The sequence below is a fragment of the Typopeltis vanoorti genome, chromosome 1 (assembly GCF_054136105.1).
Source record: "Typopeltis vanoorti isolate ZY-2024b chromosome 1, IOZ_Tvanoo_1.0, whole genome shotgun sequence".
NCBI lineage: Eukaryota > Metazoa > Arthropoda > Arachnida > Uropygi > Thelyphonidae > Typopeltis > Typopeltis vanoorti.
In genome coordinates, this window is record NC_143549.1 from 80,816,198 (window position 1) to 80,836,240 (window position 20,043).

At 35.0% G+C, this 20,043-nt stretch overlaps 1 protein-coding gene across 4 annotated transcripts in view; it reads left to right on the top strand.

Annotated features, from left to right (window-relative positions):
- Window positions 1-3,805: 3,805 nt before the first annotated feature.
- Window positions 3,806-20,043, top strand: part of LOC150110131 (uncharacterized) — an 89,692-nt gene continuing 73,454 nt past the window's right edge. For all 4 annotated transcript variants that reach the window (XR_016548830.1, XM_090398020.1, XM_090398028.1 and 1 more), the window contains exon 1: window positions 3,806-11,184. Coding sequence is in view for 3 of the 4 variants with exons in the window: in XM_090398020.1 (XP_090254146.1) it covers window positions 4,185-11,184 (7,000 nt within the window). In the remaining variant the exon portion in view is untranslated. The remainder of the gene's footprint in view (window positions 11,185-20,043) is intronic.

The following is a 20,043-nucleotide window of genomic DNA, read 5'->3' on the forward strand; positions in this document are numbered from 1 at the left end:
TTTTTCACTAGTAGAGCAGTGAGTGTGTGTAATAGTTTTTGTGAGTGCATCTAGTGTGAATGAGTTTAAAATAAGGTATGATAACTGACTTGAGTGATGTATGGCCTCTCTCGAAGAGTTTTGACTCCCTGGAAATCTCTGATAATACGAGGGTGGCCTGAAAGGTTTTCGGCCTAACAATGAAAAAAAACGAATTTATAATTTCAAAATAATTTTTATTTTTCAACATAATCTCCCTTAAGACTAATACATTTATTCCAGCGATGCTCCAGCGCCATTATCCCGTCCCTGTAGTGGTTCTCAGTAAGATCTGCAAAATACCCCTCTACAGCTGCAATCACCTCTTGATTCGAAGAAAAATGTTGACCAGCGAGTACGAATTTTAGTTTTGGGAAGAGGTAGAAGTCAGAGGGAACCAAATCTGGGGAATAGGGTGGATGTTCCAACAATTCATAGTGCAGATCCCTTAATTTTCCCATTGCCAAAACACCTCTGTGGGCAGTGCATTGTCCTGATGAAAGATGATTTTTTTCTTCTGCAAACTGGGTCTTTTCTCACAAAAGTTTTGATCTAGTCTTAAAAGATCAGAATAGTAGTCCCTGGTTATTGTTTTACCCTTCTCAAGATAATTAATAAGCGAAATGCCGAACATCCCAAAATACTGATGCCATGACCTTTCCTGCTTATGGAACCAACTTTGTCTCCTTTGGCTCTGAACAACCGGCTTCTGTCCACTGTCAACTACTGTTTGGATTCTTTTGTGTAATGGTGAATCCAAGTCTCATCCATAGTAATAAATCGATGCACAAAATCAGTTTTATGTTTGTTAAAATGCTCCAAGCACTGTTCAGAGATTTTCATGCGAGTGCGTTTTTGATGTGATGTGAGCAAGCACGGCACCCATTTTGCCAAAGCTTTTTCATTTGCAATTCTTCATGCAAAATATATCCTGCACGTTCTTTTGAAATGCCCCTATATCTCAGAAATTTCACGCACTTTGACTAGCCGGTCATCCAATACCACATGGTGCACTTGATCAATGATCTCTGGTGTTATTACACTTTTTGGACGTCCTTCACGTGGATCATCTTCAAGGCTGGTACGGCTACATTGAAACTCGGCAGCCCATCTCTTCATTGTTGAAAACCAAGAGAAGAGTTCCCATAAACTTTTATGAACTTTGAATGAATTTCTTATTGGTGTTAAACCTTCTTTTACAAAGAATTTTATAACCGCACGATACTTAATTTTATCCATTTCAAGGGATACAGACAACACTTCTGCTTCAGACAGTTGTATAAAACAAACTACTTGATAGAATGACTTGCATTTTCACATGGATGTTTATGACAGATGTACCAACTTAGAAAAAAAAAATCTTGCCGATAGTGTTGCCATCGTCGAGGCCGAGAACTTTTCAGACCACCCTCGTATATATATATACATATATATATATATATATATAGATAGATAGATAGATATTTAATGACTAAAAAACCGAGAATTAATTAAAAACTTTAATGATAAAAAACACAACTAGTTTCGGCTTTTTACAGCCTTCATCAGGTATCTTTTTAGGAAGAGGAAACAATAATAAAAACTGTAAAAAAATTAGAAGCACAGATAAATTGCAGTACATAATTGAAATAAAAAAACGTTGTATTAACATATTTTACGTGCCATTGTTTGTTTTATGCGTGGTAGCAGACTCTCGAGAACGCCAGTAATGAATAACAGCAGTATGGCTATCAGGGATGTTATAGCTTAAATTGTTGTTTAAATGTTCAGGATTAAGGACGATCTCCCTGGATTCCACTATCTTTCTTTGAAATTCATCATGGCAGCGGAAAATGTTTTCAGATCTATCCCAGGAAATTGCGTGACCTTGAAAATCATCATGAGGATTGTTAGAGAAGAGAATATGGTTGGATAAGGCACTGACATGTGATCTTTTATAGGAGATGTCTCTTTTATGTTCCTCCATACGAAGTTCAATAGACTTATTAGTTTGACCATAATAAGGAACATTTACAGTCACACCATACTTTATATACACAGGATATTTCAGATTGTGATGCTTAGGCTTAGGATGGCTTATAACAGATCGGATTTTTGGAAGTGTAGTGAATAACGTCCTGATGTTGTACTTCTTAACGACTTTAGCCAGTTTTTGGGAGACGAGACCGAACTGATATATGGGATTGAGATACTACCTTTAAAATTGGTAGTTTCCGTTTTGCGGTGCCTAGGAGGATCTATAAGAAATTTCTTAATGGTGTTTTATAATATCCATTTTGTTCAAAGACATGTGAGAGGTGATTAATTTCTTTTTGAAGTTCATCTGGATCGTTTAAAAGAGAGCGTGCTCTGTGTCCCAAGGTGGAAATAGTTCCGAGTTTTTTTTTTTGGTGTGGAAAATGATGAGAAAGATTGTGAAAATATCTATTAGTATGCGTTAGTTTTCTGGTTAACCAAGTTAGCCGGACGTGGACAGCAGGGTTTTTCTCCCCAGTTTATCTGGGGTTTTTCATCCCGCAAGCAAGCAAACCAGCACAATGAACACACAGGCTACAGTCAAAAATACATACTTAATCCCTCATTAGGAGGGCTCAACCATGTCTTAAGGGGCGGTCGAGGAATGGGTGAACCCCACACAAATAAATAAATAAAAATTTCCTGGATCAACAATAAAGTGGTCAATATAATTCAACTGTTGTTTCTGCATCTCATCTCCTCTCTCCTGAATTCTAAAGCGCGCGCGCGTGTGTGTGTCTAAAAGTAAACTGATACTAGAATAGTATGAATGGCATTGCTATTGTGAAAACGGAAACCACCAGAATTAAAAGTAGGAATGAATGCTGATTGCCAAATTAAATCCGATTTTTTATTATGTTTGTTTGACACGGGGCATTGTTACAGAGATGAAATCAATGATTCTTCTCCAACTCTCTCTCTCTCTCTCAGCTGGCATAAATCCAGGAACAACTTTAGGTGTACAATCAGTCCATGAACTAGCATATTTGGGATTATTTTAAAGTAAAAGTGGTATCGAAAAAGCAAGATAGAAAGAAAATAATTCTGATGCTTGGAGTGAGTTCTTCCTCTCTTGCTTTTGTACGACAAATAAGAACGGGAAATATAACACAACATAATATCTAATAGTCTAACACAATTCCCTCTTTAATGAAAACAAACGAATTTTGTACATAAAATGTAACCATTTATTTGAAATGTTTCCAACAAAAATGTAAGTCAGGCGCAATGCATTATACCACACAGACAGGGGACGCATGATGAAATTGCTCTTATATTAACACATTTATATCCTACATTTTTCAACGATGGTACTACTGTCAGTGATATTTATTTATAAATATCACTGTATTTTCGATTTAATATTCCTAACCTATCACTCCCCCCCCCCCTCTTCATCTTTGAAAACAATTTTGTTAGAATATCACTCCTTGGTGTTGTCCTCTTTGTCCTGCAGCGCAGCCTATACATTCTAAATTTAAGTTTCCGTTACGTCATAATTGCAACACCTTTAACAGCACACTACTGTCTGTGTGTGTCTCGCCGTGAGCGTATTTTGAAAGCACTGTTACGGCAGAGAATGAAGGAGACTACCAGTAGATCAACATGTTCACGCGCCGCTAAAACGGTGAGGAGGTGGAGAACTGAAACGAGCGTGACAGCGACTCTTGGCAGCTGTTTCCTTTACTCCTGTGGTGATGCCAGGTAGTTGTGGTATTTAAACAGACAGCGACACGGACGAGGTCGAAGTAAACGTGTAACAGTTGTTGGAGTAGTAATTAGTGTGTTTTAGAAGTGAAGGCCGCTGTGGTGGTGGTGGTGGTGGGATACCTGCACCAGATAAGAAATCGAAATGCAATTGGATATGACACATATTCATTTGATTTATAAGAATAAAAATGGGAGACGTTAACTTCATTATCATCCATTTCCCAACAATGTGACTCCGTTGTTATGGTAACGTATCGATAAATGATGGCTTGCAACACCTTTATGCTGTCAAGCTCTCTTCTTGTTCTGGATAACTGTAAGTAAAAATCGTTTTATATTCTTTGCTAGCTCTATAAGAGAGGTATTTGGAGCATTCAGAATTTTCAAATTAATAAAAGCCGTTTTAATAAAGCTGTTCTATTATAAAAAAAGTAACTACCATGCATTCTCAGCGGCCTTCTTATCTACAGTTGTCGTACACACCTGAATTACGTCATTCAGACCATGGATATAATACTTCTTATGGATCGTCCTCGGTATATAACAACGTCTCTCCATCTGCCACGAGCTTTACCTCAACAAGTCCTGGTTTAACATCTTATAAGGGATCGCATTTGTCATCTTTATCCTATCCCCAACATGATCCACCGTCATACTCCGTTGCAATGTCTAGGAGAGATGCAATCATGAGTAATTATATAAGAACAACGACAACACGGGATCAGACACCCTTCGCTGATCCTTTCATGATGTCGTTGATGAGAAATTCTCGTAGTACCGAATCAAATCTGCCTCCTCGTCCTCCCAGGAGTTATGCAATGGACACCCTTTCATCACCATCTTCACACAGAACGGGATATACAGAGACTTCATCGTGGAGATCTCGATTGGATACATCGAGTCATTTCAGTTCTCGAAGTTCATACTCCCGTGATTTTCACAGTCCCTATTCGTCATCTTCAGCGTCTTGGAGCACCTACCGTCCGATTCTTATGGAAAGGCCTGTATTTACGAATTACACTCCTAGACCCATTGAAGAAAGACGAAATACACAGAGGCAAATAAAGCGATTCCGTCCCACAGTGAAATTTCGTGAAAAAGAGCATAAAGAAACGGAAAATGTTCGACAAATGTTGGACTCTTGGCAACTCACTGAAGATTATGGCGATGGATTATGCTCCAAACGCGATTCTATAAGGTCAAATGATTCTGGAATTGGAAGTTTCCGCTTATCGTCACTTCGGGAAAAGGATAGAGAATCTTTCAAAGAAAACGATCATACATCTTGGGGATGGAGTGAAGATCTTCATCATCGATTTAAGGACGATGATGTATTTCGCGAAGAATCTTTGAGTGTGACGTTGTGTGAATATAAAATCGATCACATTTCTACAGAAGAGGATAAGAGAAGAAGAAGAAGAAGAAGGACAATTTCAGAAAATGACGAAAACGCACAAATAAATTTAAAAAGTATAGAAAATCGTAGTATGGATTCATTAGATGATGGTAGAGGTGCATCTCCTGGTGGATTAGAAATAACTACAGAAAAAGCAACAGCAGAGTTTTGCTCAACAGGCCTTGACGCGCGCTTCGAAATAGAAAATGAAACACTTAGTCTAAAAAATTACACGAAATCAAAAGTAATGGAAAAAACAGAAGAAATTACTGAGAGGGTTCCATTTCAACGAACTGAAACACAGACGACAGAGAAAGACTCTGCGGTAATCTCCAAGCAAAACACTGTAGAAAGGAGAATTAGACAAACTAGAAAAAATAAAGAACCAGAGATAAATGATCCCTCTCCTTCTCCTCTTTTATTTTCTCCTGAAGTAGTAATGCCGAATGACAAATCGCTTGCCACTTCGTCTGTTGAATGTAAAAACAGCAGTCACAATAACCAAATATTTGATGATGTTTCACCGACCAACGTAAATATCCAACAAAGCAATATTGATTCCACAAAAACGAAAGGAAACACTACAAAGGATTTAATGTGTGAGGACAAAATTGCAGTAAAAGTTAACAAGGAAATAGATATAAATAACATTTCTTCTATTAAATGTGATAGAAAGAGAGTTAAAAAACAAGTAACTCCTTCTTCAACTGCTGAAATAAAAACTGAAATAACTGAGCCAAATATAATTTCTACTCCTCCTAAAAACGCAGAGAAGCAAGATGTGACGTGCTTAGTAACTTCCAGAAGGAATAAAGAATTAAAAGTTGGCCAGATTTCGTCATCCGAAAATACCAACAAACTGTTGCTGACGGAAAAACAATTAGTGGAAGAACATGTAAATATACTTAGTGAAAATAGTAAACATATTCCAGTATCTAAAAGTCCTTCACACATCGAACCAAATCAAGCTGATTGTTTGGAAGAATCAAAACTGTCTTTGAAACAAGCAGCAACATTTTTAAAAGATCAAAAACCTAAGAATGAAGTACAGAATGAAAAACTCTCCTCCAAACCAACATTTAGCAATAGTTTACTCACAGAGGAAACGGCTGCAGATCTTTCAAAGAAAACAGTCAATCGTCGAAAGGAGGTACAACATACTATCGAAGAATCCTTAAAACAAGCTAAAACATTAATTAAAAAAACTACTAAAGAGAGTGACATTTTACACAGTACTAATGAACCAAAGATAATGGAAACTCAGACAAATGAAACTGCAACTCAAAACGAATCGCAGATTATTACGCCAGTTAAAGAAAATCAAAACTCCCTGGTGAAAACAGAAGACATTAAAAAGACAAATAAGCTAAAAGTACAAGAAAATGACATAAAAGATGTAGAACTGAACAAAACAAACGACCGAAAACAGAAAATAATTAAAGATGGCGAAATAAAAAATGAACTACTTTCATCAACTTCACAAGATGAAACAAATAAAGAACAAACGAAGGAAATCAGACCACCATCAACTCCAACAACAAATTCCCAACAAAAGGGATTCAAAGTAGTTAAACCGAAACTTACAAAAGAAATTCCACTATCTCCAAAAGAAATAGCAAGCACTGATAAATCATGTAAATCGAGTACTCAAGTAAGTCGATCAGAACCACCATTAATTCCAACTAAAGATATAACCGATCGAAGAGACGTTAAGGAGGTTAATGAATCTGAAGAAATGCAAAAAGACTTACTAACTCAAAAAGATAAACTGCCTAAAAAAATAATCACTAAAAAGTCAACAGATGGTTCCGAAAAAGATCTGATCAAAGGTAAAGATATCAAGAAAGTTAAAGAATCCAATACAATAAAAGAATCTCCATCATCCATAACAGAAGTATCACTTAGCGAGAATAGTCAAACAGATTCCCCGCCAATGAATACAACAGTCCTCACCAAGCGTAAAGGAATTAAGATTGAAAAAACAGATGTACCAGAAACAAACGCAAACAAAATAAATATAGGTAAAGCGTTAGAAACGTCAGAAAAATCACTTAACGTAACTACACAAAAAGAATCAGGAGAGAGTCTACAGAAAGTGCTCAAAGGAAAAGACATCAAGAAAGTTAAGGAATCTGAGATAGTTGAACAGTGTTCTCTGAGAGAAAATCATCTTAAATTAACTAATGAAACAGACTTCAAAGATCGTTCAACAACTCTGAAAAACTTGAAAACAGACCTGACTGAACCAAACACAATGTTAGATAAAGATAAGAAATCTGAAATCAAAGAACCAGACTCACCATCCTCAGTAGAAAAGTTAATTAAAACAACTAATAATTTGCCACAATCATTAGAAAGTTTCAAAACAGAACCCAAAGAAAAGGATACCGAAAAAGTTAATCCCGAAGCAGCTGAACAGTTTTCAACAACAACAGAGAAAATTTTTAAAAGAAATAATCAAGCTGATTTAAAAGATCGTCCACCAACTCCGACAAGCCCAAAAATATGCCTAACTAAACAAAAAGGAATCATCCCGGAGTTCGGTAAAACATCAGAAAAAAATATAGATAATATATCAAAATCAATAGAAAATAAAATGAACAGCATATCAGATAACGATAAAGAATCTGAAAAGACAAAACGCTCACTACCTTTAACGGACAAATCGTCTAAAGCACCTAATCTCGCAGAATCATCAGAGAGTTTAAAGAGAGAGCTCGCCAAAGGAAATAACTTCAAAAAAGTCAAAGAATCTACTACAGCTGAACAACATTTAACTCTTGAAACAGGAAACATTCTTAAAATAACTAATCATACAGATTCAAAAGACCGCCCACCAACTCCGACAGTCTACACAAAAGGCACTAATGTAGTTAGCTCATCAGTTATAAGCAAAGAGTCTTCGCTTTCATCATCTGAAAACCAAATTGAAGGAAACGCTACTATAACAACAAACATTTCAATTCCAACAAAAGCTGATCTAAACAAAAAACAGGATATATCGACTTCAAAAATAACGGTTGAGGCCGATGTGCCAAATAAAGATTTACAGTCACAAATAGCTGAAAAGAAAACCGATTCTACTTCGAGTAAATTAAAACAACCAACCAAATCAGAACCATCAACACCCATGGTATTCGAGACCGACAAACAAAAACCTGATACAGAGAGTCCTAAACTGAAAGGAAGTAAATTTCCAACAACAGCAGAAATTCCAAAGAAAACTGATTCTACCTCGAGTAAATTAAAACAAGCAACCAAATCAGAACCATCAACACCCTTGGTACTCGAGCCCGACAAGCAAACACCTGATACAGAGAGTCCTAAACTGAAAGGAAGTAAATTTCCAACAACAGCAGAAATTCCAAAGAAAACTGATTCTACCTCTACCTCGAGTAAATTAAAACAGGCAACCAAATCAGAACCATCAACACCCTTGGTACTCGAGACCGACAAGCAAACACCTGATATAGAGAGTCCTAAACTGAAATTAAGTAAATTTGCAACAACAACAACAACAACAACAACAGATCCAACAGGTAAACCCATGATCAAAGATCGCACGAAACCTTCAGCAGCTACAAAACAATCTGCAGAAAAAAACAGAGAGGGAAAGGCAGATCAGTCGAAGAACGAAAAAGATGAATCCATGAGATTTCAAGAAGTAGCAAATAGCGAGGATGACACTTTAGTAAATGTCACAGTGAAATTAAAATCGGATATTAAATCTTCAGCACTAGCAGCGAGACGATTTGCATCTAAATCGACAGAGGGAGACAAACATACCGAAGAAGTTGTCACAGTGGTACTTCCAAAGAAAACTAAAGATTTCAAAAAAAATATCACTACTGAGAAAAAAGATGAACTCGTCACCGAAAGTACGATCAGTTCCAAAGCACTCACAGTAACAGACTTTATGGACATAGCCCAACAAACAGATGCAGAACAGAGTAAAATATCTTTAGAGAAAGGCATGAAGGAAGATGATGAAGAAAACATATGTGTTGCTGAAAAAAAGAAGAATAAAAACCTTATACAGGACATAAAAAACAAACAGGAAGATTTGTTTGGAAAATCAGATTTTAAGCAGTCTGACAGTGAACCAAAAGAAAGTGCTTTGGAACAAAAAGACAATAAGGTAAATCAAAAGAAATTGAAAGGTTATTCTCCTGTTGATAATAAGAAACCATGTCTTGTTCAAAACGAAGAAGACACAGTTAAAGATGCTAAGGAAATACTCAAAGATAACATCAGTACTAAAACCAAAGGAGTCCAAAAACTGCAAAAATTGAAAAACGTTTCACCTAGTGAATCAGATCAAGAAAGGAGTTTATCTTTTAATGATGTTAATTCAAAAGAAGTTTTAGCACCGCAACAAAAGTCAGAAGACAAAATTTCTGAAGAAATGCAACAAAAAGTGTCAAAGAATGTTTCCAAACCTGCTGAGTTAAAAGGCATCTTGAAAACCAAACTTCCAAAAGATGAATCAAAAGATAGCTCAAAGATAGGACAAGAATTTATATCCAGGGAACTATTAACAACAGACAAAGAAGAATCAGAAAATGATCTTTCTACTTGTCCAAAAGCAACTGAGGTGCATCACAAAAGTAAGGAAACAACTGACCTAGATCGCAAAACAGAAAACAGGCCTCTGAAATCCATTCAAACATTTGTCCCAAGCAGCCCTACTGCAGTCGATAAAAAGCCAGTAGCTATACAGGACACAAATGATGTAAAAGATCCCAAGAAATTAACCATAGATGCGAAGAAGAAGAAGAAAAAAACTGAAGAGACTCTCCTAAATATTAAACCAGGATCTGAACTTGAAAAAGCGGATGATCACAATGCAAAGCCTTCCACTGAAGTCACTATGAATAATTCCTTTGCTATAAATAAATCTTCCTTAACAAATGAAACAGCTAAAGAAGAACCTGATACTCAGAAGTTAGCAAAGAAAGATATTGTTCAACAATGTCAAAGAGAAGCTGTGCTTGGGAAGCCGCCCACTCCCACTAAAGATGCAAGATTTAAGTTTAAGAAGAAAGATATAGCAGCTATGAAAACTTCATCTCCTCAGCCCCCTGCTTCATCCTCGGGAACTGTTTCACCACCAAATGCAGAAGTACTTTCTCCGCAATTAGGTGTTGATAATGAAGTTAGCACTCTGCCAAATGTTTCTGATGTAGTAAAGGATGGCAATTTAAAATTGAAGGCAACCGAAGGAGCGTGTGTTGAAAACAGAATCATTCCTGCTTCTACAGAAAGCGAAATTTCTCCGACTAATTCTGAAGAAAACTGTACTGTAAATCAGTATTTGAAGAAAACAAATGAGCAGAATACCGATTCTACAATAGAAAATGCAAATACCATGCTTGAAAGTCAAAAGAAGGAGAACTACGGTACAACTGTGTCTTCTGTTTCTAATGAAACAAACATAGAGACAAATAAGGCTAAAATAAATAAAGAAAATAACTTAAAATATGCTTCAAAGATCGCTTATCTTCGATCAGTATCAATGCCAGCAGACGCAACAGACATAACCAATAGAAATGATTCAGATGAAACAAATTCTAAAACAATTAAAGAGAATGAACTGATCACCAGTAAAAGTGAAACACAGTTGGCAAAGGATCCATTAATAAATGATAGTAATAAGACGAATGTGAAAATAAAAAAGAAAGTCAAACCTAAGTCGAATGTAACCGCTGACAACGCGGGTAAGCCATCAGATATAGATGAGAATAAAAATTTACCAACAGGAAGGGATGTAAACGGCAACATTCTGTACACTGTCGAAATCGAGCACAATAATGCCTCTCGAACAGAAAACGGAACAAAGGAACATAGCACGCCACCACCTCTGCTTATCAAAGGTGATGTAAAGGACGGAAAACAAAATGATAATGCGCAACTTCACACTGTAAATGAAGCTCCATCCAAAAAAACAGAGAAAAGTGATAAAAATAAAACTATCGAGTACGTACCATTATCATCTGGTGATCTATCAAACAAGGAACATAGTCTTGACCAAGTCACGCAAAAAGGTAATAATCTAAAATAGAAAATTCGTTTATATAACTCAAAAGTTTAGTGAATATCTATTATAATTTTATTCACTTCTACTAACCCTATTTTTTGAACGAACAGTTTGGTTAATTATTAATATAAGGAGCAAACTTAGTTTTCGTACTTTGTTTGTTAGTCAACTGAGGACAAGATCAGTATATAACGCATGAATTAACTTGAATATACTGTATATAGTATTTTTTTCTGTAGACAGAGTATTTTATCAAAATGATTAATAACAGGGACATTTCGGGAAGAAAAAAAAAAACAGGACTTTGAAAATGTCACGGACATAGTGATAACAGACATAAATAAAACTATTATTATCACAAACGTATTTCTTGAATCCCGCAAAAATTACAAAGAAAGAGAGAGAGAGAAAGATATTCAAATTTTCAAAAGATGTTTATTTCTTATATATTTGTAATAAGATGTTTCAAAAACCAGTTCATTCACAAGATATTTCTGAAACATAAAAGTAGTTAGACATATAGTTTAGATAATACACAACTTCGTTAAATAATTGGATTCAGCGCCGCCTTCTTTTGAAAAACAAATGTAGATAGTACTCGTTTATTAATAAATGTATGTTTATGAACAATAATTCCTGTCATAAACTATAATTTTGATGTTATTCATCTTCATGCAAACGGAATAAGCAGAGAGCAGTTATTGTGATAATTAACTTTCGTTAGTAATGTAATATTTTATAGATTTCTCTAACACTCTGTTTCCAAATACAATATTCTCCGTCTCAAACAGACAGTCATTAATATTTATCACCTTGCCTTCTATTACATAATTCTCAAGCGAAATCCAGTACTCTGCATACATACCCAATCTAAAAAAAATCTAATAAAATTTTTAAATAATTCTAGTTATCACAGATAATTTTTTTTCGAATGTTTAGTCGTGTTTATATTAAATAATAGCATTATCAGCATACTAGTTATATTACTCAAGCATATTTTAAACAAAATGTTTGCGGCTGTTTTCTTCTGCGCTTTTTATGCGATCCGAAGCGAACAATCATCATTTTGTTGGTTTTACTAATTCACCAGACTAATAAAGTGACTGAAATCCAAAAGTAATTACATGCATTTCCATTCAAATTATTTTACAGTACATTCTTCTTAATGTATTCTTTGAATAAAACATCTTGAAATTTATTTTTTTATCTCTGCTTAATTCTTAGCATGTTGTTATTAGCAAAAGACAGATTTGCAGTCTCAGGAACTTCTTTTCCCAATTTTTACGCGTCTTCCGCCTGGTGTTTTAATACTTTGTTTCCATTTTTCTATTCTTTTAATTATTCTATCTTCTTTCCTTCTGTTAACATTCTTTTGCTATCTCTTGTTTGTTATCCATTCGTTTACTGGTTGTTGCAAGGCATACTTTTGTGTATATCTTCATTTCTTAACTCATCACATGTTGTTTTTCCCTAACAAGTTTCAAAATGTTTTTATTTCTGTATAAGCAATAATAGCATGTTTAAATACTATTGTAGTACCTTGTTCAACATTTATTATCTGTATAAATATCTTTGATACGCTTTGCTATCACCCTATCAGCATTTTTTTGTTTCACTGCTATATGTAAAATATCTTTTTATCGTTTAATTTTTATGTACATCGATAGAATACATTAGAATATCAAGAACAGTCGTTGCTTTGCCTTAGACATCCAGCTTCAGCTTACATTTCGAATCAAGTATTTAGATGAAGTTGATGTGTTAGCATGTGGCTGAAATAACAATGACATAAAATAGTCATGAAATTTTCTGGAGACGTTACTGGCGACTAAAACAATACTAATTATATAATTGCCATGAGTTTCCATCTTTTTGAAAAAAGGAAATGCCAGTGAATCTTTCGGTCTCTAAAAGTAAAAATGAAAGAAAACATGGCGAAAAAGAGCATTAAAGCAATGAAGGAAATGATGAATGAAACAAATTTCATTTTAAAATACCAGAAAATGCAGCTTATTCAAGCGTGAATTCTGCCAGTTGAAACAGAAAATTACAAATTTTCTGCCGATTGAAAAAAATGCAAGAAAAGCACGCCACATCTTCTTAATACCGTATCCATTTTCGAACTGTTCTAAAATTGAACCAGGATAGAATGGCATATCTGTTGCCTCTATCTTTTCTAACAGCCATCGCAGAGGATTTTCAGTTATGGGATGACAGTTTCCTGCGTCTTCTTTTCGAGAGGATAGATGTAAGAGAAACATCAATCAGTTTTGACTGTTGCCTTAACAGCTGCAAAATTTCAACACCATCAATCTTAAAGCATTCATCTTCTTTTAACCATTAGTACAGATAGTGACAGTTTCAGAAAAGAAAGATAAATTATGATAGACTTGTGATTATCTAAACGGACAGATATTCTCGTCCAAAAAGGGAGCAACGAGAACATTTTCTGTTACTTTAACTTTTATGTAACGTTTACCTCTACAATCAAACAGCATGTACTGTTATAGAAATGGAATGTTTTTGTGGCGCCATCTCATGTTAGTAGAAGGCATATTTTGAGAAAGGGACTTTGTGAACTTTTTTCATTGTTACAAATATGAAGAAGAGAGAAAAGAAGATTTTAGTATTCAAAATGAAAAAAAAAAAAATGTGGGATGACTTGTTGAGAATTTCATTCGATTAGAGGTAGGGACGAGGACCTAATGCCTTTTTCATATTCGTAAAAATTACGAATAAAATAAAATGCAAAGAAAGTATTAGTCAAGTAAGAAAGTATATTTTTTTTAAATAGCGCATTCTACAGAAAAAATAAATATTGAGTTGTATTTTTAAATAAGAATGGAATAGGATAGGTTTATCATTTTGATATGATTTTATAAAAATTAGAGATGTTTTGCAAAATGTACAAAACTACTGCAATTCGTTTATCTGTGGGATCTTTATGAGACTTTATCGTGTTATTTCAGTTTTTAGTGATTTGCTCTTTCTGAAGATTAGTGGCGCATATGCACGAAAAGGATATGGGTTAAATCGGCTGCGAAATATGCTATTTACTAGTTTTAATTATGAGTCTGCTCTCTACAAAAGGTTGTAAACTTACCTCACAATCAGTTTCGTAGACGACTAAGGAATTTTTTTATCTGTTTTATTATTTTATTTATTTATTTATTTATTTATTTTATTTTATTTTATTTTTTGCATTTTTTTTCAAATTTATTTTCAAGTCCGGAATCCTTCAGAGACCAAACATGAAACTTTTTCAAGCAGCTTCAGACCTCCAATAAGGAGCAATAGACTCACACGATACGATAAAACTCATCTTCTACCTAAAGACAATCATAAGTATTCACGCCTATGGTACTATTCGAACCAGTAACCTATTGGTTGAGAGTAAATAATAGCAGGAAAATAACTTAATTATGCCTTAGTAGAAAAAAAAAGCATCCTAGCAGTTTGGCAAAGTATAAAACTCGAACGTAGTATATAAATGAACTGATCTATCTTGTAATCTTCTAATCATATGCATATAACAGAACTGTTCTGAGTGAGTGGATTTTAGTCAAATTCGTTATTTATTATCTTTTCCACAGTTTGTCGAAATATGATTATATAACGGTTACTATCCATTATTCTGTGTATTTATTTTTAAGTGATGAGACGCTCTGTCATAAAAAAATCGAAAATAAACATTAGCTAGTTTAGAAATGTATCAACAAAAATGCTTTTAAAAATTGAATTTTTACGCTTACATGTAAGTTCAATTTCAGTGCTTACTTCACTGATTATTTATCGCTCTCTGCTATGTGCAGCTGTTTCTTTATAGCGTTATTTTCGCAACATTCCTTAAATTGATAATTAAATAATTTCACGTGGGTTCAACGCTCTGCGGGTTAGGCTGCACCTCTCTGTCTACTCTTGAGTCTAACATCCATCCCCCGCTAGGGTGAAAGGGAAGGGGAAGTACTGAAACTTTGTGATGTTTCGAGGATGACACTAAGCTTAATTTAATCTATGTTAGAATAAGCATGCTACTTGTCAGTGCAATAGACAAAGATAGGCAGAGGGGGAGCAGGCTGGAAGTTAGCCCAGTAGGCCAAGGGGAACTCCGAGTCCCATATAAAAGCTAGGTCAGTGGTATTTGATTTCTTCCATCTCCTGAGTTTAGTAACCTACAGGAAATGGCATATAGTTTGGTGGAAAGCATCTTACCTAGTACAGGTATGAATCTGTTCATGGACAGTGTTTGTGATTCTGTGGCTTCCTGCACACTTACAGATCATTCTACAGTGAGATGCATTGTTAGAAGAATAAATTTACGTAAGTTTGCTTCTCCATTCTCTTAGTGTTTAGTAATTTCCTTTTAGATGAAACTTACATCTTGCATGACCTTTCTTATGAACTTCCGGTTGACAACTGAGTTTTGTTTTTGGTTTATTTTATCGCTTTACATTTTCACCTTCAAGTTACATTTATATTATCCTAATTTTGGCGCATATATATATATATATATACACACATTTGATTGTTCATGTTACATTCATTTCTCTGTTCATGTTCTAAACCGAATGAGGTTTTTTTTTTTTTTTTTGGAAGAAACTGCACGGAGTTTCCAAGTTTTTTATTTTTTATTTTTTTATTTTTTTCCCTTTCAAAATATATTTTACGTATAAATAAATCCGTAAAACTATTATTGCAACTGGGCTATTTCGCAGCTCTTGTTGACATTTACACTGTGTATTCTACTCTCTTTTATTAATTCCTTTTCTTTTTCTAACATCATTGCACAAGTAACAGTTATAATACATAAAAATTCGCTTTCGAAGTTGCCCGGTTGGCATAGCAACAGCACGAGAAACTGGCTCGTATGCAGTTCTCTCTTTCTTTAGTAACCATTAAGCAATGTTCAATTTGTAATATCTTGGGAATTTGGTAAATGTCACGTGCTTTAGCAGCACGTATGCTTTTCTTTATGCGTTTTCCCACTCAGATCTTTCTCATTTCTATGCACATCTCTAAGCTATACAATTCATACAGCAGAAGCTTAAGCTTATCTACGTTGTAACACATTAAATTATAAATATAACTCATTAAACAAACAAACAGCAAAACAACTTCCTTCATGTAATATAAATGTGATCATAACGTTTATGTGATCATAACTTATCTGCTGTTTTCCTTCTTTTTTCATTCTTTGTAGGATAGCAACTGTGTTGGATTTTGACTAGATATTAGAGATCAATTATTTAGTTTACAAATTAAAAGAATAATAAAAAATATTGTTGGATTTTAGTCTTTAGAAGTTGTTACAGAGAAGCTGAAAATCGAATGGCGAAAACCGCGATTGCAAATAACCATTTAATAGGAAATAAGTTGCTTTAGAAAAATATGCTCTGGCGCATTTTTTTTTTTTTATGTATGCTAAAATAGCATACATAAATTTCGTTATGTATGCTATTTTATTTGTTACCATCAAAGACACTCTAGATTTTAAAGAAGTCAATTGCTATAGTATGCAACATTGATGCTAACAGGGAATGAAATGGTGAAGTGCTATAAAGATGCTAGTAAGAATCAATGAAGCTAATTAAACACTGAATGTTGAACGATAAAACAGAACTAGTGTCAGAACACGAAAAAAAAACAGTAATTGCACAAGAGAAGCGTATGGACTTTCGTTAGCATAACAAATCACTTCTGAAAGATGGATCTATCTTTCGCATCACTTTGTGATCTATAAGTACACTATATAGTTTAAAGGAATTAATTTCATGAAAATACGAGAATTTCGAGAATGCTACATATTCATTAGATACTCCATTAGGGTTACGGATTACATTATTTTCGTGACCTGACTAACTAAAATCAACATTCTGATCGCATCGAACGGAATGTTCTTAGAAGTTGTAACATACAAAAACTGAGGCTAAGGAAGCAAGAATTACCTATGTTAACATTGAATTAAAAACAGTAACCGCAACAATATGAATAGTATTTGCTGTTGCTATGGAGAAATTGCGTACAAGTTCGAAATAGTGGATACCCACAAGTTATACTTAAATTCGAATTCCGTCTGGGATACGGAATTAATTTGAAGATCAGTTAGTCGGTCTCATATGGAAGTAACAGGATTTTCCTCCCTGAAAGTCAGAATGAAAATTATATGAAATAATAATTCAGTAATTGCAAATGCATACTTATATATAATCATACTCAAGCTAGTTTAATAAATATAATCAATTTAGACTAGATCGAATTTGAGCCAGAAGTGGAGTTTATTTTTTCCTATATCGTATTGTACAAGTAAAAAACAAGCAGACTGTATAATCAGTGTAGTATATTTCGTTGGGTTTTGAAACGATAAATTTCTGAAAACGCATATCATTAAGTACCGGGTGATTATAAAATAACGTCAAGTGTTCAGAGCTCTCTAGCGAGTAATGTATTGGACGAAACACACCAATATTCGGTAGATACGCAGTGGAACATGGGGATTCGATTTAAAGAAAAAAAAAGTACCAAAAGTCGCCAACAGGGGAAATTTTGGTGCTGCCAAATTAATTTTAGTAGGTGTGACTAATGAATGACTAAATGGAAAATGAGAGACAGCACATATCAATTTCATGACGTTTATTGTTAATTACATATGAGATTCAATATGACCACCATTCTGATGTTCCAGGAACTGCATACGGTGCACGACATTTTCCATAGTGGCTCGCAACATATCGGAATTGATTTGTCTCACGCGTAACGTTATTCGATCTTTCAAAGCTGGAATATTGGGTACATGTCATACACAATTCTTTTAAGAAATCCCCACAGCCCAGCCAAAAGTCACAAGGATTGAGATCAGGCGATCTCGGTGGCCATGGCATGGGAAATGCACGACTAGTGATTCTTCTGTCAGAGAAGTGTTGTCGCAAAACACGCTGTGCCTGAAGTCCGATGTGGGGTGGTGCACCATCCTGCATGAAGATGGTCGAATCGAGACATCCTCCTTGCTGCAGTTGTGGAACCACAAAGTTCTGTAGCATATTGGCATACCTGTTAGCATTGACGGAACAGGTCACTGGTCCATTTTGGTGATTTTCTTCGTAAAAGTATGGACCGATGATAAAAGATGCCGTAAATCCGCACCACACTGTGACTTTGGGCGAGTGGATAGGCATCTGCACGTGCGGATTAGTTGCAGCCCAAATGCGACAGTTGCGTGTGTTAATATCGCCGTCCAAATAAAAGTGCTCTTCGTCACTCCATAAAATCTGCCACGGCCATGCATCATCCACTTCCATGCGCGCTAAGAATCTCAAAGATAAGTCGATTCGTGTGGTTGCATCACCAGGGCGCAATTCTTGAACATGACTGATTTTATAGGGGTAAAACTTCAACATCTGATGTAGGATTTTCCACACCGTTGTGTATACGATATTGCTCGTGCGATATTGCCGGGATATTGCTCGTGCACTGCTGGTACCCTGCACATTCGTCATCTCCTGTTTCACAATGGCAGTTGCAACTCGTTTAACTTGTTGGTGATTGATTGATTGATTTGCGTCCCCTACCTACCTGCACTGCTAGAGTTCCAGTAGTTTCAAATCCCCGAATCAGTTTTCGTAAGTTTGTTACGTTAATCGGTCTTTTTCGTAAATTTTTCATACGCCCAAAATCACGAAGACAAGCACTGGCATTATTGTTCCGCTGATAATAGAGTTCGACTAACAAAGCACGCTCACGTAAGGTAAGAGGCATCGAAAAGCAGTTCATCTACGAATGATAAGAAATCTCACAGGCTTTCCCTTTATTGCATGATCACTCACAAGAACGCGATAATGCAAATTAATGCATTTTACTCGGTAAACAGCGCCAAAATATCCCCTATTTGCGACTTTTGGTACTATTTTTTCCGTTAAATCGAATCCCCATGTTCCACTGTGCACGTCTACCGAATATTAGTGTGTTTCGTCCAATACATTACTCGCTAGAGGGCTCTGAACACTTGACATTATTTTATAATCACCCAGTATATTAAATCGATTCTGAATACAAAATACGAAGAAAATTTAATGGTAGAAGTACTTTGATGGGTGTTCAGTTTTAATATATAATAAACACATTACTATTTATTTGGTGTATATGTTTGTTATAATAAGCATTTGAAAGTCTATAATTAAGTATACTTGTTTCGCATTGCGATGTTTTTGTGCTTTGCCTTGAAAGATCTTGGTTCGAATCCAATCTAGAAAGCGATGAGCATTTATAAGGGTTTTCCGATTGAAGATGAGTTAGCTGGTCTTATAGAGAGACCGGAATTTTGATGACTGCGGATCATAAAAATATTCCACAGAAACTATAACAAAAATTAAAAACTGGAACTAAGAAACATATAAATGACAACAAAAAAGCATAACCAAAACCTCAAAAAGAAATTAAAAAAAACATATATCCACTTCATCAACATTTGTGATCAAAACTATAACATGAATGAATGATACCACCAGCACTTATAGATCTAAATCTAAATCCAAGTAATGTTTCTGATGTATTTATCTCGAAAGACAATGAGAATAATCCTCTGTTGTCTGATTCTCCAGATGCTTTGTGGTTACGATGATGTTCCCAACTCGATGTTCAAAACTGGCACTCCAGAACTAATATCCATTATGTAGCCTTTCATAGTAATGCTACAACAAAACAAACCTCTATTCAGCCGATTACAAAGAAAATATAGAAAACAGCCATCAAGATATTGCTTCAGTGCACTTACCTCAATTCTTTTAAAAATAATGCAGAAAGTGATCGATAGTCAAATTGTAAACTACCTAGAATCAACAAGTTAATTACTAACAATCAATATGGATTCCAT